This window comes from Suillus clintonianus (assembly GCF_016758775.1).
Source record: "Suillus clintonianus strain FC179 chromosome Unknown DEU56scaffold_5, whole genome shotgun sequence".
NCBI lineage: Eukaryota > Fungi > Basidiomycota > Agaricomycetes > Boletales > Suillaceae > Suillus > Suillus clintonianus.
The window spans coordinates 201,726-229,643 of NW_024539229.1; the positions used below are offsets into that span (position 1 = coordinate 201,726).

The 27,918-nt window shown below is 49.4% G+C and overlaps 10 protein-coding genes across 10 annotated transcripts; 6 read left to right on the plus strand and 4 right to left on the minus strand.

Annotated features, from left to right (window-relative positions):
• The first annotated feature begins 209 nt into the window (after window positions 1-209).
• DEU56DRAFT_771497 (uncharacterized protein) lies at window positions 210-1,063 on the plus strand. Its single transcript, XM_041351472.1, has 2 exons — window positions 210-679; window positions 748-1,063. Exons 1-2 carry the CDS (start codon window positions 254-256, stop codon window positions 952-954), a joined length of 633 nt encoding a protein of 210 aa, XP_041213962.1. The 5' UTR covers window positions 210-253; the 3' UTR covers window positions 955-1,063.
• Window positions 1,064-1,085: 22 nt separating this feature from the next.
• Window positions 1,086-2,996, plus strand: DEU56DRAFT_771500 (uncharacterized protein). The gene is made up of 4 exons (XM_041351473.1): window positions 1,086-1,567; window positions 1,642-2,038; window positions 2,108-2,212; window positions 2,265-2,996. Exons 1-4 carry the CDS (start codon window positions 1,158-1,160, stop codon window positions 2,529-2,531), a joined length of 1,179 nt encoding a protein of 392 aa, XP_041213963.1. The 5' UTR covers window positions 1,086-1,157; the 3' UTR covers window positions 2,532-2,996.
• Window positions 2,997-3,854: 858 nt separating this feature from the next.
• Window positions 3,855-6,530, plus strand: DEU56DRAFT_771501 (uncharacterized protein). The gene is made up of 4 exons (XM_041351474.1): window positions 3,855-4,246; window positions 4,295-4,768; window positions 4,816-5,582; window positions 5,641-6,530. Exons 2-4 carry the CDS (start codon window positions 4,297-4,299, stop codon window positions 6,286-6,288), a joined length of 1,887 nt encoding a protein of 628 aa, XP_041213964.1. The 5' UTR covers window positions 3,855-4,246; window positions 4,295-4,296; the 3' UTR covers window positions 6,289-6,530.
• A 155-nt stretch (window positions 6,531-6,685) lies between these two features.
• On the minus strand, window positions 6,686-13,820 carry DEU56DRAFT_725991 (uncharacterized protein; the record flags this gene model as incomplete). The annotated part of the gene is made up of 13 exons (XM_041347900.1): window positions 6,686-7,300; window positions 7,356-7,776; window positions 7,831-8,051; window positions 8,104-8,242; window positions 8,297-8,375; window positions 8,426-8,600; window positions 8,649-8,723; window positions 8,783-9,172; window positions 9,231-9,353; window positions 9,404-9,986; window positions 10,039-11,814; window positions 11,864-13,492; window positions 13,558-13,820. The coding sequence occupies 13 exons, from the start codon at window positions 13,818-13,820 to the stop codon at window positions 6,686-6,688; spliced, it is 6,489 nt and encodes a 2,162-aa protein (XP_041213965.1).
• Window positions 13,821-15,481: 1,661 nt separating this feature from the next.
• DEU56DRAFT_726022 (uncharacterized protein) lies at window positions 15,482-15,762 on the plus strand (the record flags this gene model as incomplete). The annotated part of the gene is made up of 2 exons (XM_041347902.1): window positions 15,482-15,610; window positions 15,643-15,762. Coding segments are annotated over 2 exons (249 nt in total), but the record flags the coding sequence as incomplete, so codon positions are not given.
• A 131-nt stretch (window positions 15,763-15,893) lies between these two features.
• DEU56DRAFT_426235 (uncharacterized protein) lies at window positions 15,894-18,129 on the minus strand. Its single transcript, XM_041346174.1, has 6 exons — window positions 17,724-18,129; window positions 17,553-17,661; window positions 17,392-17,502; window positions 16,771-17,343; window positions 16,607-16,713; window positions 15,894-16,559 (listed from the first exon to the last, which is right to left on the minus strand). Exons 1-6 carry the CDS (start codon window positions 18,074-18,076, stop codon window positions 16,253-16,255), a joined length of 1,560 nt encoding a protein of 519 aa, XP_041213967.1. The 5' UTR covers window positions 18,077-18,129; the 3' UTR covers window positions 15,894-16,252.
• A 513-nt stretch (window positions 18,130-18,642) lies between these two features.
• On the plus strand, window positions 18,643-21,238 carry DEU56DRAFT_907348 (GMC oxidoreductase-domain-containing protein; the record flags this gene model as incomplete). Its single annotated transcript, XM_041356896.1, has 16 exons — window positions 18,643-18,691; window positions 18,746-18,997; window positions 19,046-19,137; window positions 19,191-19,370; window positions 19,425-19,435; window positions 19,484-19,603; window positions 19,665-19,891; window positions 19,938-20,027; window positions 20,080-20,128; window positions 20,176-20,313; window positions 20,366-20,429; window positions 20,478-20,566; window positions 20,622-20,845; window positions 20,902-20,921; window positions 20,983-21,105; window positions 21,155-21,238. The coding sequence occupies 16 exons, from the start codon at window positions 18,643-18,645 to the stop codon at window positions 21,236-21,238; spliced, it is 1,812 nt and encodes a 603-aa protein (XP_041213968.1).
• DEU56DRAFT_771527 (uncharacterized protein) lies at window positions 21,181-21,842 on the minus strand. The gene has a single exon (XM_041351475.1). The coding sequence runs from the start codon at window positions 21,501-21,503 to the stop codon at window positions 21,267-21,269; it is 237 nt and encodes a 78-aa protein (XP_041213969.1). The 5' UTR covers window positions 21,504-21,842; the 3' UTR covers window positions 21,181-21,266.
• An 829-nt stretch (window positions 21,843-22,671) lies between these two features.
• Window positions 22,672-25,270, plus strand: DEU56DRAFT_951326 (GMC oxidoreductase-domain-containing protein; the record flags this gene model as incomplete). The annotated part of the gene is made up of 16 exons (XM_041359149.1): window positions 22,672-22,727; window positions 22,783-23,034; window positions 23,083-23,174; window positions 23,228-23,407; window positions 23,462-23,472; window positions 23,523-23,642; window positions 23,704-23,930; window positions 23,984-24,070; window positions 24,098-24,170; window positions 24,218-24,355; window positions 24,408-24,468; window positions 24,519-24,607; window positions 24,664-24,887; window positions 24,945-24,964; window positions 25,017-25,139; window positions 25,190-25,270. Exons 1-16 carry the CDS (start codon window positions 22,682-22,684, stop codon window positions 25,268-25,270), a joined length of 1,824 nt encoding a protein of 607 aa, XP_041213970.1. The 5' UTR covers window positions 22,672-22,681.
• Window positions 25,271-25,715: 445 nt separating this feature from the next.
• On the minus strand, window positions 25,716-27,745 carry DEU56DRAFT_726528 (uncharacterized protein; the record flags this gene model as incomplete). The annotated part of the gene is made up of 2 exons (XM_041347929.1): window positions 25,716-26,486; window positions 27,020-27,745. The coding sequence occupies 2 exons, from the start codon at window positions 27,743-27,745 to the stop codon at window positions 25,716-25,718; spliced, it is 1,497 nt and encodes a 498-aa protein (XP_041213971.1).
• Between the last annotated feature and the right edge of the window lie 173 nt (window positions 27,746-27,918).

The window sequence follows — 27,918 nt, forward strand, 5'->3', positions numbered from 1 at the left end:
CGAATAAGATCTTACAAGATTTCTCTTCATCCTAAGTAACAAAGCGCTCGTCTCCGGTTCTGAAGGTATTGTGGCATGTCCTGGCTATAGTGTATAACTCCCGACGATAACTCGCGAGCTATGGCCATACCTTGCTGCCATGAAGTAAGACCGCCAGAGTTGAAAGAACTGGTTATGTAGACTATGTATGATTTCGAGCGCCTTGAGAGGCTCCACATTCGACTTTGTCACTGACATTCAAGTTACCGCCTGTATGACTACCATCAAGCTCGATTCACGCATCCTTGAACAAGATGCGGGCACCATCATGGAACAACTGAACATACAATCGCAACAAGCTACTGTGAAGACGCTACAAGTCCTCTTTCTTCGCAGCAGTGCACAATTGGAACCCATCCATTATAATCCCCCTATTTTCTTGCCACAATCACAGTCGATTGCTCCCAGCTTTACGAACCAAGTTGCCCCACGAGACATCACTAATTACCTCGAAAAGCTCATCCGAGCAGCGCAGCAGACTGCTGAATCTCACTGCTACGGAAGCTTTGTTGCGGGACAAATCAGCGAAAGCGATGAATTCGGGGATGTTGGTATATGGCTAGGTGAAGGAAATTATCAAAGGAATCATGAGAGAGAGATCTTGGACAAATTAGGGCTCATTGCATGGGCTGATGCCGAGGTGGGTGTTGATGTACACGCTGTCGACGATCGTTACGAGTCTTACGACATCTAACGTTTTTCATGCAGATAGACCAGATGGAAGATCTCTACGATGAGAAGCTGAAAGTAGACGGCTCAGAAACGAGTGCTATTGGGAAGCTGTTGGATAACCTTGAGGATTGTCATCGGTTCTTTGTGCGACGCCAAGACTCGTACTTTGCGTGCTTCCTCGTGGGCAGATTGAAGGCGCAGGGAAGTTGGTGTGGGCTGGCAAGCATCGGGGTAGCAACTTGAACGAAACTTGATCCCAGCTACATTTTGATGCATGTAATACGATAACTGGACCAGAACGGTACTGAGGGTCTGAGGTGTCTTCTGATCAAGGTGTTTTGGCTACAAAGCATGACAGTCGACACAGCCACCGACATCAGTTCTCTCCATAACACCAGCACAAGTTAACAAAAGTTAGCTCTGGAGGTTTCACTCTTCATTCAGCTATGTCAGAAGACTCGGAAATGGCGGTGGATGCAACGCCTGCTGTAGAAACAGTCCCTCAAACTCAAACGGTCTCGAATCCTGGACCTAGCACCCATGACCGTATCCAAACCCTTACAGACTTCCACATCCGTCTTCAGTCCATCCGACATATACCTTCGTTACTTTTGAGGCATCCGTCTGGATCATCGCTGTCACACACACCCGAATTCACCTCTCCATTCGATCCAGCCGACCACGACTTTGCAGCTCCATTCCACACAACCCCGACCCAAGACTTTCGCACCCTAAAAACCATAGCTGATGCCCTGCGCTCTGAAAAGCTACAAGAAGCGCTAAAGGTTGCCCGCGAGAGCGAAGACGCAGATAAAAGCGACCTCGGATTGTTCCAGAGAGACAGTCGCAAGCGGAAGTAAGTACACGTCCCCTCTATGTAACGGTACGTTATGTGTGTGTACTGATTGTTTCAACCTTCCCGATCTTTAGGCGACCACTGTCGCCAGTCGGCTCGCCTCAGCCTTACATACCGCCGCCGCCACGGACGTCATCATTGTTCCCACCTATTGAGGACGAGCCTTCACGATTGCGTGCCGAGGGACTGGTAGAATATATTCGAGAATTCAACAGAGGTGACATAAAGTTGCCCCCCAGTCCAGGGACCAGTGGATCATTCCAACCAAAATGCAGAATATGCCTATGGTCAAGAACGCGCTCGCCACAATTCCACCAATCGATCAATGGGCCTCGACCAAAGTTGACTAGTCCCGTTATCTTGCGATTTACAATCGAGGACGTACTTACGGCTTATATCTCCCTCGCGTTCACCCGCTTGGAGGATCCGCTCCTTGTAGAGAGCGTAACTGCCTTTGGTCCCAGAGAGATGGTACGGATAAGTTGGCTTTTGTTTCCTCCGGTCTTCTGATCTGTGGCCACAATGTATCGCCTTGAATAGAAGTTGCCCCACATGCAGTCCGATTATCTCGCGTTTCAAGTACTGTCTCAGCATATTGCAAAAATGACACAATCACATCCTCAAGTCCCTCTTCAGACGCTTATTGTCAGTCTTTTGAACTTTATTTATTTTTTCGTCGTGCTAATTTTTGATGAAGCATCTCTTGGTATCTTATCAGGGCCTTTTTGTTGACCGGTGTGCTAGTTGTGAACGGGTGCTGTCGGCTGAGGGCCATGTCCCTCCGGCTGGGCGACTATGGATTCCTAGGGGTGCTCAGCAACCCATCGATCCCAATACGGACAAAACAGATGAACCCGATCCCGGTGTCATCATTAACCTAGACGCCACTCCTGCGAGCAGTCGAACTGCAGACCATCCAGATGGACATTGGGAGTCGCGTCATGTTACTTGTATGTACAGCTGATTCAGTAACATTTTAGGCTTGAGAGACTGCGCGGTGGCTAATCCATTCATTCATTTTCATTCCATTATGTGGACTGATTTTTGACATACGTAAATTCTGCAGTTAACGGGTTTGGGCTTGACCCTGAATTCATTTGGGGGGCAATAGGACGCATTGTGTTGTTGAATTCAATGACGTTCTTGGAATAGCGTCCCGCTTGGCTCGGAACAGCGTTCAAAGAGCATGCTCGCGATCGTGACATCTCTGTGACGGACAATCACTTTTTTTCGAGTGATGTGTTTTACAATTCACCGCTTTATTCGGAGCGGCTTTCAAAGGGTACGGTCATGGTATCTCCGTGACGAATTATCACCTGCGTTTTTTTCCAAGTTCTTCAATCCGCTTCCCTTGCAGTTGTCATCACCATGACGAATTGTTATCTGCGGTTTTTTATTGCGCAGCGCTGATGCGGCCACGATACTAACGTCGAATTATTTTGAGTTCATCGATAGGCCCGGCACTTCACATGCTTCACATTCGTATGTAATGCAGAGTGGTCATTGCAGCTATCTGTGCCCTTACATACCATGTGCCTTGCATTGCGTATATGGACTAGGGTGACATGTCGTCCGCGCAGTCGGCCGTCCCGTCGGTCACCACGCATACTAACCACGAAAGAGAGTCAAGAAGATGGGATCTTTCCCTGAACCTTACACATACCATTACATTGTCCGCAAACGAAACGCCACTGTGAACCATACCATAGACTTGTTTATTTCTACCATAACAAATTAGTCAGCACTCTAGGCACAAAATTTTTGATTGTCGATCATCGACAAGTTTTCGCGGTTCCCCCCCCTTTCAGTCACGGGTCCGTCGCTAAGCTTATTGTCCTGCTGGACCCCACTTTTCTATTTGATTTTTCATATAATATCCGTAGTCTATTGTTCGTTCAGGATTTTCGTGAGGTGACCGGTACTTGGGGAATAGATAACTGTAAGAGGCTGTCAAGAACTCCGCGAGGACAGTTTATGCCATTAAAGTTTTACCACAGTCATTTGAGGTAAATTCTTGTGATGGGATTGATCCGGGGGCGATGCATGCTGTTTGGTGGCCTGGGTTTGCATTCGCCATTGGTAGCATGGACCGCACCAATTGACCAAAAATAAAATTGACTGGTGAAGTGCCAAGTCACTTGTGATTTACTTGGGATCGACGTTGGCCAGACCCAAGGAGGTTGAGGCACATTTTCTATTTGGAATAAATTTGGCAAAAAAGATCGGTCACGCTCTTGTTGGGACCGAAAAAGGCAGGAATGGACATCGTGGATCCCATTGCTTTCTTCCAGTGTGTCCACTGTGCAAACACTGATTGAATTCAAGGTTAGGACGAATGCAACTTGGCCACAGTTCAAACTATTCCAGGTTTATCATAGTTCCATAGAACCAACGCTGTCAGGCTCATTGGGCTGCTGGCCAGACTTTTGGTATTTAACAACGTTCGAACGCCTCCTATATATCTTGACTCTTTTTTGCCCTTTACATCGATCACGTCTGCCCTCAAATATCCTTTTTTGCCCTTGTTTCCCATCACAACTTAACGTTCTCAAGTCAGCCACTCCCCCGTATCCTAAGCCACATCCTTCTTTCTTTCTGACCACTTCGTCAGCCACGCCAATTCGTACTCTTCCAGCTCTCTCCCCCGTGAAGTATTTTAGGGTCTCACTTATCTACAAGGTGAGGTCACATCTCATAAACGCCACAGCTCTTTACTTATCCAACTAGGAATGGCCGCACAATCTATGCCGGCATACGGCATTCAGACTGAGGACTCACAAGGACCTTCCAGTGGCGAAGCCCATGTCCTTAGCAGTCCGACAGCCACATGCCAGACCTTTATAGCTCCTCACGGCTCATACCCTCGCGTTCCATCCTCTTCCATTGGCATCTTACACGTCTTGGGTTATACCCCCGCTGAAGGCGAACAGAACATTCCCGTCGTCGTAAATTTCAATTGCACTACTGACCTCGCTGCCGGCTCACACATTCGTCTCGTTGTCGGTCGTCGTGCAGTAGGCACCAAAGTCCGTGAGCTTGAACCAGCTGGCTACGGGCATTGGCAACTAGAGGCAACCGTTCCCCCGTTCTCCCGGCATCATTCTACATCACCGAACCTACCCTTGACAATTCAGGCCTTGGCCGATGATAAGACGTTGCTAGACTCTGTTACATTCGGTGAATTTACATATTGGGAACAAGGTATGATTGCCATAGTATATTGTGACTGCATTCTCACCATCTTACAGAACGCGAAAAAAATCCGACCCCAATGACACGAAAGCACACACCTAGTCTCTCTTCAAATAGTTCGGGTTTCACACGGACGGCACCCACCGTTGCTGTTTCACGTTCGGGGTCGTCAGATAGATCACGGAAACGGTCCAAGCCATACAGCCGGCCTTCAACCCCAGCGTCGTCTTCAGATTCAGATCCCGGCCAGTCACAAGCGCAAAAATCATCCGCACGTCTTCAAGCCCAGCCCCAAGCGCAGGGTCTTCGGCGCACGAGGCAAGCAGTCGACGCCTCAGAGGATGGCGCCCAGACTGCAAGCCTCGACATTATGGTTGTGCTTGACAGCTTCTGCTATAATTGGGATGAGTTAGAAATGCAAGCCGGCAGGCGCCTTGTGCGCTTTTCCCGCATTCGGGACGGGAACAAACTCCTTGTTTCAGCAGAGCGCATCTCCCCGGGCGACTATGATGCTAAAGACATCGTTATCTCGTGCATCTACCGCGACGAGACTGACTCTTGCTGCGTCACGTCCGTTGACATCATCCATTTGCTCCAGAGGCTCGTCGCCGCAGAGTTCGTCGTGGAGGAGAAGAATCGTATTAGACGAAACCTCGAAGGCCTACGGCCTACCACTGTCTCCAAGTCGCGTCCAGGCTTTGAGAGTTTTTTCCAGCGCATTATGGATTTTCCAGATCCAAAGCCGCGCAAGATCGAGAAAGATCTCAAGGTCTTCGATTGGAAGTTGCTTCCCCAAGCACTGGATAAGATCATATCCAAATACGTAAGTGGTGTCCTTCCATTCTCAGTCCATATATGAGAACTAACTAGAGGACCCACAGTCCCTGAGCAATTTCGGGCCTATCCCAACAAAGGAAAGCAGTCAGGCAGCTTCCTATCAGACGCCTGTGAGAACAAACATGCAGCCAAAACTGGAGTTTTGTCCATCATTTGGTGATGGCGTTCATTTAGAGGGATCGCATGGTTCCCGATCGTCGCACCTCTCACAGTACTCTCAGGGTTTGCGTCAATCGCCCCAGCTAGAGCTAGAGTCACCCATCGAGGATTCCCTATTTTATCACATGCCACCGGACGAGCATCTCCAGCCGGTGTACGTGGGCCCAGAAGTGGTCCAGAGGTATTACCCCCACGAAACACCCTACTTCGTCCCGAGCATGGATTCCTCGCATGTATATCCTGTGGACCCCTCGATGGCGCTTGCAAACGCCCCGGCACCTATGTCACCGCTTAACGCCTACCACCACAACCCGACATGGGATATGCAAGGTCGAGATAATGTGACCATCCCATCAGGTGTACCTGCCGACCATCAGCAGCGTCCCGCCTTTGATTTCGTCCCCTCTCACGAACCTCTCGACATGTACTCCATCCCCAGCGCCCAGTACAGCATGCACACCTACGACTCGTTCGAATTTCAGACGCTACGAGAGCACAGCATGAATGCGTCCTTGGCTAGTCAGGTCGCATGATCATTCTTTCTAAAATCCCATTTGTGCTGTACATTACCCTTGCGCCGTCATTTGTGATTTATCTATCCCTATCTTTATTTCCTTGTCATCTACTGTATCATCACTCTTTTCGTCTATGGAGAGCCACGATTTTTTTTATACTCGTACGGCCCGTTGTAATTAGCGTTATACCTCTCCTAGTTGTTCCTATGTACTGTACTGGCATGTAATCCATCGGGGTATCAATGTAAATGTATTCAATAGCAACAGTGCACGACGGGATATAAATGTCAGTGAAAAAGACAGGCAAGGAACAAACACGAAAAAAAAACCAAAAACCAAATCGTACATGTATACTAAATAATCCAAATATGAAATGCTAAAAAGCAAGCAATCAAAAAGCACGCCATAACCAATATCAACCTCGCCGACTGCGCGTAAAGCTCCCGAATCGCGATGACAAGCGGCCTTTTATGGAATTCACACTGCCTATAGTAGACATCGCCACGGAGGTGCCAGAGTGGGCTGGGCCTGTGTTTCCGACTGTGATTAATGAGTCTCGTGGTGAGCCGGTGTTGGCATCACTTGGAGCATCTCGCCAGCCGGTCAGCACTCCGTTGATGCCGTGGCGAGCGACGTGTGCCGCGTGCATTTGCAGCGGGGTGCGCTTGACACCATCATGATGGTGATGAGAGAGTGGAGGACGTGATGATAGAGGTGAGATAGGTTGAGGGCTCATAGACGAGCCGCCAACTGAAAGAGGAGCGATTCCAAGGGACGGTCGTCCCGACGAGGTCGACAGCGACCGTTGATGAGAGTAGGAACGGGTATCATACAACGAGCCTTGGTCGTGAATCCGGATCGAGGCCGCATACGATTGCGGGACATGTTGAAACCCGTTTTCAGCAGCTATACGTTGAATTTCTTCTGCAAAGTTTTTTCTGAACAGTTCTTCCAGGGTCTGATGGAAGCCCAACATCTCTTGGGGACAGATCTGGCCGTGTAATTTTAGGCAGCTGTCCGTCACCCGTACCTATATCGCTCGTAAACAAAATAGACGATTTTCAACAGTTATTCGACAAACATACCTGATCGTCTATGGCAGCTTTGAGACGGTCGATCATTTCTACTCTATCGGGGTGTTTGGCAGAGTACGCAGGATGAAAGAATATATCACGATAAGCCGGCAGACCATCCGTACTAGAGGGATCCACGGCTCCATTGAGGCTCATAGAAAGAGCATTTGTCGAAAACACTTGAGCAGTTTTGGCAAGAGCCGCATACCGCAGATGGAATGAAGCCAATTCCCTAGTCCTTTGCTCGACCTCATGGAGAGCATTTTCGACAGGCGATATTTCGGCTACTTCCCATTCTGTAACGTCTGATCTCCGAAGGACAGTGGGGAAGGCTTGTTCGGTAGTGAACGACGTCTTCTCTAGCCAGATCTCTTCATTGCCATCGCGGTCGAACTTTGTTGTTTGCTTAGTAGAGCTGAAGACATTGATAGCACTGTCCGAAATCATCATCAGTTACACACAACTCATTGTTATGAAGGAACCTAACCTGTGTTCGTAGTAATTGCGAATGGCCAGTGGGACATCTGGACTGGTGAAAATAGGAAGCGATCGATCCGGCTCGGGAGTGACAGCAGTGCATTGGATGTACTGATCATTTCCAAACCGCTGATCCGCTGTAGGATCGCTCTTTAGCAACTGAGCGCCCGGGTGTTTGTTAAGTAGCCGCTCGCAGAAAGTACCAAACTTCTCCCATTCATATCCGCGGTACTGCATAAAACAAATCAGTAAATGAATCAACGGCAGGTTGTGACGGACATACAATGAACTGTTTGTTCCTCAAGGCATCAGGGAAGTCTCCATAAAATACCACTCGGAAATAGTCAGAGTAGTAACGCTGGTCTGTAATGATGTGCTCGAACAATGCAGCCTGATGACGCAATATTTCTGCCAACCGCGCACTACGAAAATGATGGGAATTAGTCAATAGACAGCGAAGCACTGCAGGGACGTACTAGTTGAACGTAACCTCTGCATGCTGCTTTGCCAGCTCTTGACAAATTTCAATCGCGCTCTCATACGCCTTGCCTTTGCCTACACAGTATTAAGGATATGAAAATCACAGGAAAGTGCGATAAACTCACCCAAGTAATCCAAAATCAATAAGCACAAAGTTTCCTTCCGATGGAAATGAGATTGCTGAGGCAGTCCGAGGTCCTCCATAGGCCCCACGAACGTGTAGAGATCCCAATGGTGCAGATCAGAATGAAGCTTTAGAGTCAACGCAGCTTCCACGTAATTTTGTGATTGCAGGTGCGTCTTTAAACGTATCAGCACAGATTATTCGGTAGTCACACGGTGACTCACATTAACCAACTGGTGCACGTATTTGATGTACATCTCTTCCCTACCAATGTCGCGGATGAAGTTCATCAGGCGCAGCTAGAAGAAGAAGGCGTTTGAGAACTTCGTTCGGGTGTCCTGAATACGGGGGTACTCACCGTGGCAATCACACGGTCATCAGCAAACTCTTCGCCCTCAGGCAGTCTGCGAACGTTAAGCAGAAGCTTGAGGAAAGCATCCACCGAATCAAGGAAAGCAGAGACACGCTCCCTAAGCTGATCGTCAACCTCGGACGATTCGAACAAGTGCCGCAATTGTGCAATGAAGAATACGCGAGAAATGTCGTCGCCCTTGGACTGGGACATGAAGAGGGAATCGAGCTTTCTAACCAGCTCCGTCTCGATCTGGTCAAAGTGGCCGTATTGATGATATTCTGAGATGATCATGCCGAAAAGGATTCCGACTGCATTGTTTCGTAGCTGGTCGTGGTGACTAAGGCACAGGTTCACAATGTACCCGATCAATGAGCTTAGTACCGTTTGATAGCCCTGGATATTGCCAATCAATTAACGTCCAGAAAAGATCCATATATGGGAAAACACGCACCCCTTGAGAGACAGAGCTGGATTCTGTCGGTTCTGGCCATGCAAGGGCCTCCCATAGCCGCAGCAGTATATCTGCACCTTCACCTCGAATATCGCCGCCCAGGCGCCATACAGCACGCCGTTTCTAAATCGCATCATAAGAAACTTTACAATGAGAGGTACGATCACGCGTACCTGTGGACTGAAATCTTCAATGACAAGCTGCTCAGACGATAAAAGCTTCAACAACATAAAGAAAGCGTCCTTCCACAGCTCCGCCTTGAACAAATGCGATGCCGACGGTGGAGGTATAAAAATCCGCTTCAAAAGCGTGGCAACAGGATCCATCATCTTGATCAACACCTTGTGCGTCAAAATGTTCACATTCAGCCAGTTACTCGGGAAAGCGTCATTCTCTAGTATAGAGGTCGCAACTTTGAAAAAATGCGTCAGCAAACTGGCAAAGTTCTCCTTCCCTTCAATGTCGTAGCTGGACTCCAGAAAGTTGTAGATGTGTTTTGTTGGAGCTGAGAGCACGAGGGAAAGGAGGACTATCGCTGTCTCGCCCAAGCCAGGGTTGAAGACCAAGTTGTCTTCGTGCGTCAGCGACGTGCTGGTAGCATTCCGGGGAGCATTGGGCAATAAAGCCATGAGGGAAAACGGATAAGACTCCGGGAAAGTGATAGGCACCGCAGCGGTCGTCGTGGTCGGAGTGCGCGTCCGTTCCACAGCACGATGATTAGCTGGATTCTGGAACTCGCGATAAGAGTCAAGGAGCCTGTCAAAAACATGAGAAACATCGTAAACATGCCGGTCTAGAGAACACGCACCTCGGCATGAGCATAAGTATGTATTCGATATTCTCCTGCTCCTGCCTGAACAAATTACGATCCGCCATAACCGATGACGAAACTAACTGCAACTGCAGCTTGTCCAGCATCACCGCAATAATCGTCACACAAAGCCGTATAGACTCCAGCCAGCTAACCCTCGCTGCATCACGCACGCTATCAGAATCGCCCGTAGTGGTCTGCGTGAACTCATCGTATCGTCCAAAATGAGGCTTGATCCAAATAACGACCGCTTGAACAAGCAACGACCGCGAGTGGGGGTAATCGAACAAGAAACCCTTGACGATCTGCAAGTACATGATCAACCGCCATATGATGATTTTGCCCTTGCCAGTCGAAATGGCGTTGACAAAGTTCGTAGCGATCGTCACTAGCTCAATGGTGGGGATGATCTTGGCAAGTTCTGGAAGAATCGTCGTAAAGTGCTGCAATGCGATGGTCTGCGTGCCGATGATAGACGCTGGCGACGTAGTCGCCATCATCTTGTTGACTTCGGTGAGATGGGAGCGGATTTCTTTCTTGAACATCGTCTCTAGGTGCTCAGCGGTTGCTCCGTCGCCCATGCCCAGCTCAGTGCTCTTCTGCAGCTCTCGCGCACGCGTGATAAATTTGAAGATATAGTGCCAGACTTTAAGTGCTGCGCGTAAAGGCGAGGCTACGTCATTACCAGTCGGATTCCGGAGTAGACGGTCCATCGAGCGGATCATGTGTGAAGAAGCTGCAGCACAGTTGAAATGCTCCTCGATGTAGACATCCAAGACGGGCTGGAAATTGCTGAATCGACGATCTTGCACGATACCGAGGACAGTCACCAGTGCATTGAAGACGAGGTGGTCCATCTCACAGGCCTGGTTGTTCTGCGACTCCAAGATGCCGAAGAGTGAATCGAAGATGTCCCGGAGGAACTTGACAATTTCTCCTTCACCAACAAAGGTAAACTTGCTGAGGACGGTTTGCAGCAGCTCCTTGTCATTGATCTGCTCCCAGTTAAGCAAGCTCATGAGGACAGGGTTCTGCGTAAACTTTGTGGAACAAAGCGATGACCGGATGATGACGGTGTCCTTCATCGGCGAAGCCAGCCTCAGCAGCTCTGGTGATACTGAAACTTGCTCAGGTCGCTGTCCGGGGAGTACCCACGGCGACGACGCCAGGTACATGTCCGGCGTAACTTGTGACAGCTTATCTGCGCGGTACAATACTAAAGTATGGCTCCCATCCTCCAAAAACGCGCCTTGGCCGGGAAAGAGTGGCTGGAACGCAAACGCGAACGGCTTGTCTGCGTTGAGCCCTCGTCCAGAACGATTTCGGAATGTAAAGAATAGGTGCCAGTTGGGAATACCGCGAAGCGGAAGCTGGAGTTTGATGAGCTCGCCGAATGTAGGCTGGTTGTTGCGCATGAAGACCATTGAATGGAACTGGGTCACGCTGGGCTCGCCGCTGCCCAGGGAGATGGCATTCTCGATAGTACGACCTTCTTGATCACGGACTTCGATCGACACTTGCGCATTTTGTGAAACCGGGCCAGGACGCGTGAAGTTAACCATGCTAAGCCGGGCGGAGCCACTGTAGGAAGATGGGAAGTCCCCCGTCCATAATTTAATGTACAGCTCATTGCGCACGTCTCCAGGAAACACCACGTCGGGGAATCCAAGCCGGAGGGTTAACGGGATGTCTTGCAGAAGAGACATATTCTCTCTGATAATGGTAGCTGAATCGCCATGGAATATCTTCACAGAAACAGCGAGCATCTCGGCCCTGGTCGCAACGTCAGGACACGGAACGGATAATTGATCGTCACGCTCACCTTGGCGACTTCTCAAACTCTTTCACATTATTTGCAATGATGTCCTGATGTAACATCGAGAATAGTGCTTCATTGGTAGGCACAAAGATTGGCATGGAATGCTCCCTCATCGGGCTCACATCCGTGCCATCGATCATCATCTTTGTAAGCTGTGATAGCTCGAGCACTGCGCAGCCAAACGGCCGGCGAAAGTTCATCGGGACATCGGACATCATAGTCGTACGGGAAGGTGTCAATGGGACGTCAGAAAGCGACGCCTCGGATGGCCGACGCCCGCCTTCACCGGGGGCGCCTGACCCCATCGTGTTGTTCATCTTAAGTGCGCCGTTCCGCACGATACGACACACCAGGAATAGCGGGTCCTGCGCATCCGATTGCGCGATATCAGTGAAGAGCGAGCGAATACGGGCGTTAGGGTCGCGGGAAAGCACACCATTGTGATTAAGTACGATGTAGCATTCTTCGGTGACGAAGCGCGGGAATTCGGAGTGCTTGTAGACCGAGAAGAAGAGCTCGGCCGTCTCGCCAGGTGCACAAGGAGTTGCCACGAAGGCGCGGACGTCGAGGAAAATGTGGTAGAATTTAGCTGCAGTTGATTTCTCGGACTGGTAGGGACCCAGTGAACCGACCTGGCGTGACATCGTTTTGTTTCGAGATATATCAGGGAATGCAGAGTGTGCAGGAGTGGGTATGGGTATCGTGGAGAACTCGGTAGGTCCGATGGTGAGTTTGGATGAGTTATCTAGAGGGACATTCATATATGCGAGGGAAGTTTGCATGGCATACATCCTGACAGCACTGACCCAGCTGCGAGGATCGATCTCGCCCTCTACATCCACTGTGACTAGTGCACCCCATGTCGGATGGCGAACGATGATATCAAGCTCCTGCACCACATTGCCGCTCACTAAGCGGGCAACACAGTCCCTCCTCAGACTAACTGTCTCCTCTGCGCTCAATGTCTGCGCCAGCAACTGTCTTCGTCCAAGGTGGAGCGCTTCGATATGTTCGCGGACTGTATGAAAGAGTTTGTAATCGCGCCTTGCGAGGTACTGGAACATCATGCTATGCCATTCTCGAAGAGCACTGGCAATCTCGTCGATTATGGGTTGCATCGTGCCCGAGGCTGTATCATCGCCTGATTTTAGGGACGGACGTGGAGGAAGGGGCTTCATGTTCTCGGATTCTTGCACAGAGTGTATGCTCGCGGGATATACGACAAGGGCGGCGCGAGTGGACTTGGCCTGGTCTGGCGGGGGTCCGAGTTTGAATGATTTGCGTTCGTCATCGTATGTCAGTTCTCTGACTTCCCTATCTCTTTCTCTGTGCTCGCGAGGGGGTTCTGGGCCCGAGTTTGCGCGTTCACGCTTCCATTGTGCAAGGTAGTCTGCGCTAGTTACTGAACCGTTGTGGTTCGAGGAGCCGGCTGTAAGGGAGGTGACGAGATCTGGCAGGCGTCCTTCGGCATCTGAGAGCTCATCACGGACAAAGATATGGGATGCGGGGAATATTCCGATGAAAACCTGTTGCGGTTCCTCGGTTTTGACTGGTTTGGCGGATGAGGATGAAGTTGGGTCCGAGGATGTAGACCAGGTGACTGGTGGAAGGCGGGCAGTGCAAACTACGTAGCTGGATATCATGAGAATGGTAAGCACTCGAGATCACACGAGAACTGGTTTATCAGTATAACGCACCCTCTGTACCATATGCCATCTGCTTGGTTTCCTCTTGGGGTATACTTTTCAAATGCGTAGACCTCGTCGCCAACTTCGAGGGAGACAACATCCCTGTGTACACCACTCTCGTCTGCGGAGCCCTCTGTGATAGTGGACATGGGCCTTTTACTTGATAGCCTTGTATCGCGTTTGGATGGAGATAGCGGGTGGACGGCATAGCCATAGACGATGAGGGGTAAGGGCTCCCAAACGCCCTTGCGCTGTGGGTTTGCAGAGCCCATGTTTGTGTTATGAAGGGTGTTAGTCAAGTCGGTGAGTCGTATAGCAAGGACTGCTTTAACGACGACTTCGGACCTGGCTTGAATTTAGCACGTAATAAACCCGTAAAGACCCTTGAGAAATGTGCCTTAGGTCGTGTTCGTGGACGTCGATAGAAAAGCTCAAAGCGCGCTACACGAGCTGGGAATATGTTGCAGCATAACAAGGCTTCAAATCCACGGATGCCGACATCATCATCATCATCCCATCACATCAACGTTGCCAAACATTGCCATTCCAGCACTTGAGCCAATATTTTTCTTCCAGAAGGCTTAGTAGTACAATGTACCAACCAACTTGGAGTATCTTCGGCGTCTGTCTATTTCAGTTTTCTAGCAGGCGCGTGATGCTCCATGAAACACGTTGGAGCTTGTCTTGGCAGGGATCAGAGTGAGCGATACTCCATGATCTGTATTGCTAAATTCCATTGGCACCATCACGCAGCACTGCACAAGTACCGCTATGCGTACGTTTCATTTGATGCCACATACATAATGGGCGAGTCAAATCTTTTTGATCCTCTGGTGATAACCCACAAAATTGCTCAAGAACCTCTGCGACATTTCGTGTAGCTCCTCTTAATAATCGGCGCCGACAAGTAGTCTTTCATGTTCCATATACCGTGGTCATTGTGTTCGCGCCAGTCCCCCACTCCTCCAGCAAGACCCTGAATATTTATGGTGGCTCGACTCAGAATTTGTGCAACTGCGATGGTTTTTCGATTCAAAAAGCGCACAGTCGATCCAGACAAGGAGCAAATTGACCTTGTCTGCAATCTTTCTTGCTACGATGGATCTTTCACCATAGCGATCTTGATGATATCTTGACCTTGATGCTGCGCTGCATGGATCGCGTTTGTCATGTCATTTACGCCACTGGCTGATACGAGTACCCTGTGCCTCGGCGCTCAACAGCGCCACCAGCAGCACGCCGACTTGTCAGGAATTGGCAACATGCTGATCTCTAATCATGTGGTTGCAGGAACTTTCTTCAATATAAACGCTGTGCCCTCATTTGCGATCTCTCCCAAAATAGCCTGCGTTCACTATCATGTCAGCTCAACAAGCTCTATGGCTTCCTGGTGTTGTACAAGATTTCACCATTGGTCCTAGAGAGATCGACGCACCTGGCCCCGGCGAACTTCTCGTCACAATCATTTCGAGCGGTCTGAACCCTTGAGATTGGAAAATCCAGGAAGAGGTATTTATTTTCGTCCAGTCCCACCCGGCAATCATCGGTGACTGTGGAAGCCGTTGGTGAGGGCGTCACCAATGTCAAGGAAGGAGACAGGGTGTAAGTGGTGCCAAAAATATTTAGTAAGTAGGACAGAATTGACATTTATTCAACAGATTTTTTAAAGCGTACATGAGCAACAAGTTTGCCATCTTCTAACAGGACTGTATCACAGTTGCTGACTTGGCTGCTAAGATGTTGTAAGCTCCAACAAAACCAAGTTTCCGCGTGCTAATTCCTATTTAGATTCTGGAGAATATCTCTTTTGACCAAGCGGCGTCTGTCCAGGATGGCATCATACCCGTCGTAGTTGCCTTGTATGCACAACGGCCTGAAGGCTTGGCTCACCTTGCGCCATGGTTAGAGGGCAGCTCAGGTGGATAACAAGGTCAAGTTACTCCACCACATGTACGGCAACTTCTATGCTCCTCCAAATCGTGAGCTGTGCAAGAGCCTCATGCCCGTGTTGACGCAGTGGCTTGCAGATGGGATAATTCATTTTTGTCGTTCGTTTATGCACGTATGCTGGATACTCATGGTTTTGCACATCAGCCGAACACTGTTGAAGTCGTCCCGGGTGGCCTGAATGGTGCCTCTCCTGGTCTACAGAGGCTGAAGAATAACCATGTCGGCGCTAAGAAACTAGTAATTCGCCCTTGGGAGACTGTATGAAGACCAGAGGCTAAGAGAGGAAAGCACGAAGTTTATCTGACGTGTATGTTATGATCATGAAAGACGTGAAGACCTGAGTCATCTATTCGCGCAGCAAAGGAAATGGATATCATACATGCACCCAACCTTGATGTTGTTTGTCTTGAATAGTAACTTTATGTAAGCCGGCCGTGTTTGCGTAGGCGCTTCCGGTAGATCGCGAGCGCGCAGAACACAAAGTTGTCACGTGGGGATCCTCCTCGCGCGCTTCTCTGGCGAAGGACACTAGTACTGCTATAGCAGTGCTACGTCAACTATAAACAGCAAGTCCACCAACATCCGCGAATGTAGTGTGCAATACTGTCATTGTGTGATTCCTTGGCTGATGCTTCATGGACGCGTAAACGGGGGAAACGAAGGATAATCTCCCTGAAAAGTCCTTGAGGGTAGCACTCGCACATGCATGCTCCCTGAGAGGGTTGTATTACATCGAGTGAAGACGGTAGTGAAATCAAACATCAAACTTGACAACTTGCTCCCCGCCTCCCCGCTCAATCTTTATCAGCTTCTTCGCCACACAAGCATACATCGTTCGTGTGCCACCCGCGCCGCCGCCACCTTCCGCTAGCGCTTCCTTAAGTTTATTGAGTGACATCGAGAAGCCGGGCTGCTTTAGTAGAGTGAGCAAAAGTTGGCAGGTTGCGATTTGTTGTGAGGTGGGCTGGCCAGGGATCATGGATGGCGCAAGCGATGAAAATGAGGATGCAGCGGGGGATGTAGGGGAGGGGGTCTGGGAGGAGAGGGATTCGAGATGGGCACTAGGGCGTGTCAATGGATGAAATATGGAGGGCCGAGGTGAACGTACATAGTCTCCTTTGCTCTTGGAGGTTTGCTTCCTCCTGATACTGACCCCGTGGGGTCGAAAGGATGGCCAGGCATGATGATCTCACCCACCGTGCCCCATATTTTCACCTATCAGCACGTGCCTTAGTTACACACACTTTTGGGTTATGTGACCGAGATACTTACCACAATCTTTTCGATCTCCGCATTCATGCGCACTTTTGGTTTTCTGGCGGACCCAGGAGGCACTACGGCTGGAGACTGCAACTCTGAAATTGCAGGCAATGACGTTTCAGGAGGGGTGGCGCTCTTTAGTGGTGTGGGGTTTGGTGGTAACGACAAGGGCAGTTTCTTGAGAACTACAGTTTGTTCTCCGTCTCCATCATTCACCTCCAGCTCGTCGCCATTATCTGGCAGTTCCTCCCCATCTGGTGGATCAGGCATCACAGAATCATCCTGCCCAATATCGTGTTCTTCGTTGTCTAGGGATTCATCGTCCACAGGAAGACCTAGCGATGATAATACGGACCGGGGCCGAGGAACCGGACTAGTGAAGGACATGATGGATACGTCATTGATGTCCACCTCCTCATCCATGAGCTTTTCGGTGAAGCGAAGCGTACGCGCAGATGCAGCAGGCGTGTTCCAGAACATTTCTTCCTGTGTCTTAGGTACGGTCAGAGGTGAAGGAGCCCTAGCTGGTCTTGGAGCAGGCTTTGGCTTGGGGGCGGGCTTGGAGATGCGAAGAATGTCATCTTTCTGTCAAGGTGTGAGTTTGAATAATAGATAGACATGGGAGGCACATACCTGTTTACGCAATTCGGTAAGACGAGCCTGGAGATCCTGTATGCGCCGTTCCTCGTCTGCTGCATTTGACTCCTGCGGGCTGGTGCCTGATGCGGGATTGCTACTTGTTAACTGCGTGGAGAAGATTAAAACATTGGATATCGAAATTTGATTATGCATACCTCCTGTAATGTTTCACTAAGACCTCTAATTTTCCGTCGCGCCTCATCCAGCTGGTTTATGAGCCCCTGGACCTGGGATCGGGCACGGGGCATTGGGCGAATCGAGTGACTGAAATATCGCACAATACGAGTTCAAACGGGGTATATGTCATTGAAAAACGCAATACATACTACCGATCCAAGTACTTTAGCGCAGCCTGTGCATATACTTCTGGCTCATACTCTCTTGGTTTTGTCATCTCCTGCCTTCGAGAAGGTGGTTTCCTTAGAGGCGTAGCACCGGGAAACTCTACACGAGAGATCACACCCCTCGCTTCAGACTCAGTTGGTACATGAGACGGTGGTTGTACTAGTGTGAAGAGCCCGAGTTCGGATGAGTCGATGTCGCGGATCAGATCACCAAGAGCGGTATCAAGGACGGCTGTTGTAAAGAGCCCATCCGAGGTCGGGAACTCATCTGCAGTGGCTTTAATGGATTTCGAGAGGGAAGTCAAATGGTCGATCTGGTCTGAGAGAGAGGGCATTATGCCGCAATTCAGCAGTTGACAACCGTTCAGCAGGACGACGCGTCTTGCCAAGGACGGGGTCACGTGGGTTGCTTGGCAGCAATCGAAGCTTAAAATTGCCTAAACCTAAAATGATAAATCACAGCAGCGCTCGGCTCAATGCGCTTGCAACGATTTCAGTGATTTAGCCGTCGTCGAGGACTCGGACTTCCGAAGTTTTCATTTACCCCAGAGCTGGTTTATCTACCCGTAAAATGTCTTGAACTCCACCGCGTTCGTCTTTCATCTCGCAGGCATTATCTTTTCGACGTGTCCGCGGTGCACACTCTGCAGGGTAGTAATTGTAATATCCGGGATACCTTGTGAATTCTAACAAATTCAAGGTGAATGATAGTAGCCTGGGAACTGGAATGGATCCCCACCAGTACTTTGTGAAGTCAGCAGCGTGAGCGACGCACTCACGAGACAGCGGACAGTGACGTGGCGATCAACCACTCCGATCGTCGCTAACCAATGACACGACAGGGAAAGACTAGGCGAGACTCTACATAACGAAGGCCACCTGCGCAGATAACTCATCAATAATGTCTCTTCCTTCATCCCCAACAGAATTCGATATCATTTTCGCAGGAGGTCAGTAACATCGTTCGTAGCCGCCTAGCTCTTGACATAGCGTTTTGTATGCAGGTGGTACTGCAGCCTGTGTTGTCGCAGGTCGCCTAGCTGAATATGATCCCTCGCTGAGGATATTGATTCTGGAAGCGGGTCAACACACCCTCAATAAAGATGCTCATGTGCAGCCCTACCAATATCCCTTCCATCTAGCTCCGACGAGCACCACGATGTCAGCAATCGTTGGAAATCCCTCTCCTAATCTCAACGGCCGTGCACCGATCGTTTCCTGCGGTCGTTGCGTTGGCGGAGGCTCAAGTGTGAATTGTCCGTAACATTCTTGCAACAATGAACAGGACTCTGACGATTAAACAGTTCTGGTGTACACTCGTGCACCGACTTCGGACTTCGATGACTGGAGAGCCGATGGTTGGGAATCTGAGAATTTAATTCCTCTCATGAAGAAGGTCTCGAACGCATTATCAGTATATTTGTTAAAGCTAATCCGTTCACTTTATAGCTGGAGACATATGAGGTGCAGCCAGATCGTCCAACCCACGGGTACGACGGACCTATAAAGGTGTCCTCTGGTGGGTGTAAAATGGGTCTTTCCGACGAGTTCATCCAGGCCGGCATAACCTATCACAAGAGGCCATATTCAGAGGACACTAATGATTTGGAAACATGCAACACATACAGTGTGCGTTACTGATGTCCCTTCACTGCGTGCTACCACTAACGTGATTCATCTTAGCCATGGCGGAAGTGAGCCTATGGTCGTGGTCTACTACGAATTAGACTGATTCAGATTAGGTTCATTGACTCAAAAACCGGGAAACGTTCGGACGCAGCCCACCACTATGTCTACAACCAAGCTCACAACTTGAATCTGCACGTCTGGGATGGAAAGCGGGTGAAACGAGTCCTCTTCGAGTGAGTGGTCTATCTGTGATCGCAACCACAACAGCACCTTGATGGTATTTCCGAACGACAGGGACAAGCGTGCTGTAGGTGTTGAGTACACCAGCGACCCAATATCTTGCCCAGGCGCGGATCAGTCGACGAGTATTGTCAGAGCATCCAAGCTTGTTGTTATCTCTGCTGGGGCGTTCGGTTCCCCGACCATCCTGGAGAGGTCTGGGATCGGTGCTGAGGCAGTTCTCAAGCGATGTGGTATCGAGCAACTAGTGGATTTGCCCGGAGTTGGTGAAAATTTCAACGGTGCGCTGTCTTCCATTTATACATGACCTTGGCTTAAGGTCATCAGATCACAATGCCGCCTTTGTTCCATACTATGTTGCTGACGAGAACGTTACCATGGATGCCCTCTGGCGTCAGGAAGAGAGCGCTCTACAAGGTAAGCATGTTCTTGTTATGTTCATAGCCTATTTAGATTCACCTAAATGCAGAAAACCTTGCGCAATGGAAAATCGATGGCAAGTCGCTCGTTGCACAAAAGTTCGTACATTTAATCACAGCTGACAACATGCTGACTAGCATTCCAGTGGCGGTGACGCAAAAATCAAGTGGCGTCCTGATACGGAGGAGCTGGAGGCCATGGGTCCGGCTTTTCAACCACGATGGAAGGAGTTCTTCCAGGACCGCCCAGACAAGGCCGTCGCAATATTTGCCATCTTTTCGGGGTGCGTGAAATTTACTTTGCTCCTATGGCATTCAGATGCTCACGATAGCCAGATACGCGGGGCCACTTATAGGAGTCCTCCCTCCTGGGAAGTACACAAATTCCAGCTATTATACGGTATTGCTCTCCATCTACTCCTGGCCCGTTCTCTGAATATTTCAATAGCTTTACCCGGCCTCTGTTGGAAGTGTTCATATTAAATTGGAAGAGGATGGTAAGGAAGGAATCGACTTTACATCAGGCTTCCTAGACGAGTGAGTTGACACATTTCATTTCAGAGCACTCATGTGATTATGACATTCTACACAGTCCATCCGATATCGTACCTCTTAACTTTGCATACAAGAAGATGCGCGAGATCTATCGACGCATGCCTTCTTACCGAGGTGAAATCACCGCTGGTCATCCTAGTTTCCCGGAGGGAAGCGCTGCAGCCTGTGGGAAACAAACTGGGCCAGTGGACTTGAATGCGCCTGACATCATCTACACTGCCGAAGATGACAAAGCGATTGAGAAATTCCACCGTGACAACGGTAAGTCCAGAATTGCTATCTCCATCGTCACGATAAAATACTGAATCGAACCGCAGTGCAAACGACTTGGCACTCGGTGTGTGCAACTGTGACGCTTTGATGATTATACATGAGGTATCTGATCCTTGTGTTTGTAGCTTGGGACTTGCGCCATGAAGCCAGAGGCAGATGGAGGAGTCCTTGATGCTCGGCTAAACGTATACGGTGTGTCGAACCTGAAGGTCGCAGATATGTCTATCGCGCCGTTGAATGTTGGCACGGTGGGTACCGATTAGTGAATTATTGACGTATGGTCTGATGTCTCTTCAGAACACGTATTCGACGGCGCTCCTTATTGGAGAGAAGGCTGCGATGATCATAGCTCAAGACTTGGGCATTGATTGCAGATCATGAACGTCGTGATGGGCGTGTCGTTTGATACTCATCTTTGCGTGAGTGATCGTGAGCATGTTCTGTACAAATGCTTGTTATAATGATGGCATGTAAGAATACACGATCGGATACCACGGCTGGAATAGCGCTTCCCAGTGCCATTCGACAGTCTTAGATATCTGAGCAATAAACGGAGGCAAACAAAACGGCCAAGCAGAGCAGGAATGCTAACGAAGTAAATCATGGCTTCGCGTGACATCATGAGCAGTGCGGGACGTAGTGTCATTCGAGTTCAGTGATGATAACATCTGCGAGTTCGGGCACCGTGTAGGTAGTGCCGCCGCGCAGGTCTTCCCAGGTTTGTTTGCCAAGGTGAACAAGTATTTTGCTTTGTGCGAGGTCGAATACAACGCGGAGGATTAGCCACAGCAAGACCTGAGGAGATTATTATCATAGGTTATCATGTAAATTGGCGATGGCGAAAGTGGGACAACTTACTTGGCTTAGTGCATTGACGTCCTCTTTGCGTTCAATTTCCTCTTTTTCCAAAGCTGCAGTTCCCAGGTCTTGTTTCTCTTAACTTCTGTGATTAAGTATTGTGTTGCTCGTCCAGCATTGCCTGCAAGGTCCGCGATAACTACCGTCACCACCTACTACCAGGGTCATAGTAACCATCTTCGGAAATCGCCGAAGCTTGTAATTATCTTTTTTTGTACGGCATTCCCTTTGTCCCTTCTGTGTCAGGCTTTAGCATCGGTCTTATAGCAAGACGACGTGCATGCTTCTTGCCAGTCCGTGTTTCACCGCTTATACTTCACTGATGCTGTCCCAGGGGTCCAGCCGACCGTCCAGGTCCGATTTATCTGTAGACAGAATGATCTGTTTAGTTTTGCCAGGTCATCACGCAGGTTCAACCGAAGTCATCCCCAATGGAAACCTAGAGGAGATCATGAGCAGCGGTGACGCACACCAGTCCTCACCGGTCACGCGTACGATCTGAGTCGATGTCTTCGTGGGCCGGTTGCGGCCCAGCTGAGTTTGAGTATGCTCAAATGGAGTTGAACGTGATGCTGCGTGATTGGATGATATGATCTGGCGGGCGCAGGACGTTGCCTTATGTTGTGGGTCACAAGATTTTGCGGACCGAGTGCGCGGAGCAAATGAGGTGTTTGCGAGCAACAATGCGTCGACTTACCCGCGCCATTCTGTACGCCACGAATTTAATCACGCAGTATATCACATGCACCCCGTGTTATTCAGGTTCAAATCACTAGACGTGGCCTATCGAGCAACGACTTCGATCCATTATTGTCCATCACGGTCTCAATCGTATGCGTGTGATTCGTGGCGTATTGCAAGCCCCAGATGGGCTGCGCACTACCTACGAGGGTTGGCGCTTCAACTTGGGTGAATATTATAAGATGGAGGCAGTGAGTGGTTGCCTGAAAGTAACCCTCCGTATTGATGTCTCATCCAATCTTGTCAGAATTCGATATCATTTTTGCTGGAGGTGAGCAAATAACATCTTGCTGTGGTTTTCCCTCATCACACAGCACTTTGTACAGGTGGTACTACAGCTTGTGTTGTCGCAGGTCGCCTAGCTGCATATGATCCCTCGCTGAGGATATTGATTCTGGAAGCGGGTCAACACACCCTCAATAAAGATGCTCATGTGCAGCCTTACCAATTTCCCTTCCACCAAGCACCGACGAGCACCACGGTCACATTCAACATCGCAAATCCCTCTTCTCGTCTCAACGGCCGTGGACCGATCGTTTGCTGCGGTCGTTGCGTTGGTGGAGGCTCATGTGTGAATTGTGTGTAGCATGCTTACAACAATGAATAAGACTCTGACAATGAGGCAGTTATGGTATACACCCGTGCAGCTGCTTCTGACTACGATGATTGGGGAGTCGATGGTTGGGAATCTGAGAATTTGATTCCCCTCATGAAGAAGGTCTCGAATACGTTATCAGTATATTTGTCAAAGCTAATCCGTTCACTTTACAGATTGAAACATATGAGGTGCAGCCAGATCGTCCAACCCACGGGTATGATGGACCTATCAAGGTGTCCTCTGGTGGGTGTAAACTAGATATCGCCGACGAGTTCATCCACGTCGGCACGACCTATCACAAGAGGCAATATGCAGACGACACCGATGATTTGGAAACATGCAATACATACAGCGTGCGCTACTGATGTTCCTTCCGTATCTGCGACCACTAACCAAATCCATCTCAGCCATGGATGAAGTAAGCTCTATACTCGTAGTCCATTGCGAATTTTAGCTTACGTATCAAAGGTACATTGACGGGACAACCGGAAGGCGTTCGGATGCAGCCCACCACTATGTCTACAACCAAGCTCATAACCCAAATTTACACGTCTGGGACGGAAAACGGGTCAAGCGTATCATCTTCGAGTAAGTGGGGTACCTGTGATCGCAACCGCAGCAAACGATTGACGGTTTTTCCTGACAAAAGGGACAAGCGTGCTGTAGGTGTCGAGTTCACCAGTGACCCAGTGTCTTGCCCAGGCGCGGATCAATCGACGAGTATTGTCAAAGCATCAAAGCTTGTTGTTGTCTCTGCTGGGGCGTTTGGTTCTCCGCGCATTCTCGAGAGGTCTGGGATCGGTGCCGAGGCAATCCTCAAGCGATGCGGTATCGAGCAACTAGTGAATTTGCCTGGCGTCGGAGAAAATTATCAAGGTGCAGTTTTAGTTTTATCCGTGTATTCCATGAGCTTGACTGAGGACCGTCAGATCACAATTGCGTCTTTGTTCCATACTTGGCTGCCGACGACGTTGTTACCATGGATGCCCTCTGGCGTGGGGAGAGTGTCCTACAGGGTAAGCATATTCTCACCATGATTCCAGTACCTTACAACAGCCCAAATGTAGAAAGCCTTGTGGAGTGGAACAGTAGTGGAAAGTCATTGATTGCACAAAAGTTGGTGCAAGTTATCGCTACTAGCAACGTGCTGATTTGTATCTCAGTGGTCTCAATGCAAAAATCAAGTGGCGTCCTGATGACGAGGAATTGAAAGTCATGGGTTCAGCTTTTCAGCCACGATGGAAGGAGTTTTTTCAGGACCGCCCGGACAAGGCTGTTGCAATATTCGCCGTCTTTGCGGGGTGTGTGCATATTACTTTACTTTAATGATACGCGAATGCTCATGGCACCCAGAAATGTTCCACCCTCGGATATCCTTCCTCCTCGCAATTATATGACTGCCGGCTATTACACAGTATTGCCACCCATCTACCTCGTGATTTGTTTTCTGAAATTATTCAATAGCTTTACCCCGTGTCAGTTGGAAGCGTCCATATCAAAACGACGGACCACGGCAAGGAAGAAATGGACTTTACTACAGGCTTCCTAGATGAGTGAGTCGACGCATTTTATTTTACGAGGCTTTGTGCGACTACGATTATCTGCACAGTCCATCCGATATTGTACCTCTTAGCTTCGGGTATAAGAAGATGCGCGAAATTTTCCGACGCATGTCTTCCTACCGAGGTGAAGTTACTGCTGGCCATCCTGATTTCCCTGAGGGAAGCGCTGCAGCCTGCAAAGAAGTGTCCGGGCCAGTGGACTTGAATGCCCCGGACATCATCTACACTGCCGAAGATGACGAGGTGATTGATAAATTCGTCCGTGACAATGGTAAGTCCCGAATTTCCATCCCCATCGTCATGATCAAACACTTAGTTGAACCTGTAGTGCAAACGACGTGGCACTCGGTGTGTGCAGCTGGACCTTGCATAATTTCACATCTGATCTTTGTATGTGTAGCTTGGGACTTGCGCCATGAAGCCGGAGGCAGATCAAGGAGTCGTCGACGCTCGGCTGAACGTATACGGCGTGTCGAACCTGAAGGTCGCAGATCTGTCTATCTCGCCGTCAAATGTTGGCACGGTGGGTACCGTACAGGGGATTGTTGATGTGCAGTCTAACGCTATCCACAGAATACGTATTCGACGGCGCTTCTCATTGGAGAGCGGGCTGCGATGATCATTGCTGAAGATTTGGGCATCAATTGCATTTGAAATGCTTCGACATGATTATAAGTATGTATTCGGCGGATACATTTTTGTGATAGCAATGATACGAACTGGGGAGCTTGGTCCCCCGGTAGGAAGGCAGTATTAATGAACAATTGGTGACAGTTTTGCAGATTATGTATGCAGTAAATTTTGTATCGCGCTCCAGCAGCTGCTTGTAATTGTAACATCAAATGCCGAGCGGAGTTCGCTTCAGGCAGACATATACACGTGCCACAAATGCTGTTGCTTCGAGTGAAAAGTCACACATTGAACTTCGTTGCCGACAAAACTCGAAACCAAAATTTTAAAACCGATATCAATATGATGGCTACAATTTGCCTACAAAGCTTCGAGCTCGGAGCGTACTAAACCCACTGCACAGTACATGATATGTATAGCGATCAAAGAAGTCCCATTAATTGCCGCAGCAACTCTATGGTCCGTTGGCCTACGCATACGTGAATTTCTTTGCGACCTCCGAAGCCAACTCTGGCTTCATGCCGCATTGACCCTCGAGGCCCTTCTGTAGTCTGTCCTGCAATTTCATATTCTCCGGATCAGGATGCCTGAATGGTCGCATGATCGCGCTGACTAGCCCCTCCCGCTTCCATCCCCCCACCACTGGCGGAATGGCATACTGCCGTATCAGGTCATGCACGGCCTTCCTCGATGCCCTGTACTTTGCTTCTTCCTTCTTCAAAGTTGTTACGCATGCATGCCCCTCCACGACGATATGGGATGTCTCATACACCTTTTGGTTCCGCGTCCACCATGCCTCCATGTCGTCCTCGTCTTCAAGTTTTGTCACGACCATGACTATGGGAACTCTTCCTTGATATAACACTTCGCGGAATAACTGGTAGTTGCTCTCCAATGCGCTATTACCACGGCTTTTTTGAACGCAATACACCAACAGACTGGTGCCGCCGCATGCATCAAGCTCGCGGAGAAGGCGGCTGGCATTCTTGATGGACCGGTCATATTCACGTGACTCGATTTCTGGGTTCTCGATGCCCATCGTGTCGAAGATATTATATTGCACCCCATCATCAAAGAGCCCGGGCAGCACATATTTCTTCCATGTGAGGGTGCAGCGATTGAGGTTGGAGCTAATTTTAGCGATGTCTTTGTCTTGGTTTGCAATGAGGTTTATTAGGGAACTTTTCCCGGCGCCCATTGCGCCGAAGATAACTATATTTTTAGCGTGCACAGCGATTTTCTTCTTCGCCATCGTGTTGTGTACAATGGGTGGATGGCGAGTTTTTGGAAGTGGTTGAGGTGAAGCGGCTTGTTCCTTTGGATGGTCGGAATTGACGAATTTACCTAGCTAGGATCTTGTCAGGGCTGATGCCCTGCGCCCTTATATGATGCAGAAGCTTTCTGCCACGACCTTTCCTCCTGATTCGATACTTTGACACGCAACAGCCGCGCTGCTATGGGTGGAGGCGTAACTACGATACGTGTTGGGTATATTCAGGGTGTGCGTTAAGCATATCGTCTTGCAAACTCGCATGCAGAATTGCAAGCATGAGGCGGAGGAACTACTGTAGGCGAGTGTGCTCCATTTTGAAGCTTCGTGTCTCTGACGATGTGAGCTAGGAAGAATAGCAAGATCGAAAATTCTCGTCCCACCTTCCAATCGTATTACATGTTGATAACCGATCCCAATGATACAACCACGACGTCTAGCTATCGTAATGAGTCAACATAGCGAAAGTTCCATCATCCGGTACTAGTAAATTTTTGAATCACTTCTTTTGCTAGGTTCTCCTCCATCCCGCAACGCTTCGTGAGGACACCGAGAATGTCTGACTTGCTTGGACGCCCCGTCAATATGTCTTTCAACTTTCCTACGAACCTGGCAAGCCACCCATCTCCTCCGTTCCAGTCTACCACCGTATCCTCATGCCGTGTGATCAACTTGCACACTTCTGCGTTGGACGCATCGTACTTCTTCCTATATTTCGGGTCCAGATTTGCCGCTGCAGTGATACAAGCATGATCAACACACTTGACTGCATGGCGGTCGAACGATCCCTTGTTTCGCATGTACCAATCGTCCATGGGATCCTCCCTCTCCAGGTGAGTAACGATGAGCGCAACTGGTATCTTCTCCTCGAAGAAAAATTCATAGAATAGCCTGTAGTTGGTTACGAACGTTGGTGGTATCCTGCCCGCCTTGATGCAGTACAGCAGCAGGTGGACTCCTCCTCTATCTTTAAGCTCCTTCATCAACTTGTCGGCATTCGTGACGGCGTCGAGAAATCCGCTAGGGTCCATGCGGTTGCCGTCGACCCCGGCAGTATCATAGATGCGATACAATGCGCCGTTGATGGGAACATCATACGCTCGATAGGACAATGTACAATGTTTGGCGTCTGGAGAAGTTTTAGCAAGCTGGCGCCCTGCTAGGAGGTTGATGATGGAGCTTTTCCCGACGCCGCTCTCTCCAAAAATGACAATATTCTTGGTAGCCATCGGCAATGGACCTAGCACGGTGGTTCCTCAGCACTGGGTTTTTAGCTAGCAGACGCACAACAGTGAGCTCACGATTATGGCAAGGTTGTTTCTTCTGGCTGGGTGGATGATCTTCAGTTGGGGCGATGGGTCAACGGCTTCTTATGCCACTGTGGGGCACGACGCGGTGCACA

Coding starts and splice junctions, on each gene's coding strand:
- DEU56DRAFT_771527 (XM_041351475.1), bottom strand. CDS start 21,503: ATGACACTACGTCCCGCACTGCTCATGATGTCACGCGAAGCCATGATT.
- DEU56DRAFT_426235 (XM_041346174.1), bottom strand. CDS start 18,076: ATGCCCTCTCTCTCAGACCAGATCGACCATTTGACTTCCCTCTCGAAA. Junction 16,714..16,770: donor CGGAGATCGAAAAGATTGTG/GTAAGTATCTCG, acceptor ACGTGCTGATAG/GTGAAAATATGGGGCACGGT. Junction 16,560..16,606: donor CCAAGAGCAAAGGAGACTAT/GTACGTTCACCT, acceptor GACACGCCCTAG/TGCCCATCTCGAATCCCTCT.
- DEU56DRAFT_771501 (XM_041351474.1), top strand. CDS start 4,297: ATGGCCGCACAATCTATGCCGGCATACGGCATTCAGACTGAGGACTCA. Junction 4,769..4,815: donor ATTTACATATTGGGAACAAG/GTATGATTGCCA, acceptor ACCATCTTACAG/AACGCGAAAAAAATCCGACC. Junction 5,583..5,640: donor ATAAGATCATATCCAAATAC/GTAAGTGGTGTC, acceptor GAGGACCCACAG/TCCCTGAGCAATTTCGGGCC.
- DEU56DRAFT_771500 (XM_041351473.1), top strand. CDS start 1,158: ATGTCAGAAGACTCGGAAATGGCGGTGGATGCAACGCCTGCTGTAGAA. Junction 2,039..2,107: donor CCTTTGGTCCCAGAGAGATG/GTACGGATAAGT, acceptor CGCCTTGAATAG/AAGTTGCCCCACATGCAGTC. Junction 2,213..2,264: donor TCCCTCTTCAGACGCTTATT/GTCAGTCTTTTG, acceptor TTTTTGATGAAG/CATCTCTTGGTATCTTATCA.
- DEU56DRAFT_771497 (XM_041351472.1), top strand. CDS start 254: ATGACTACCATCAAGCTCGATTCACGCATCCTTGAACAAGATGCGGGC. Junction 680..747: donor TTGCATGGGCTGATGCCGAG/GTGGGTGTTGAT, acceptor TTTTTCATGCAG/ATAGACCAGATGGAAGATCT.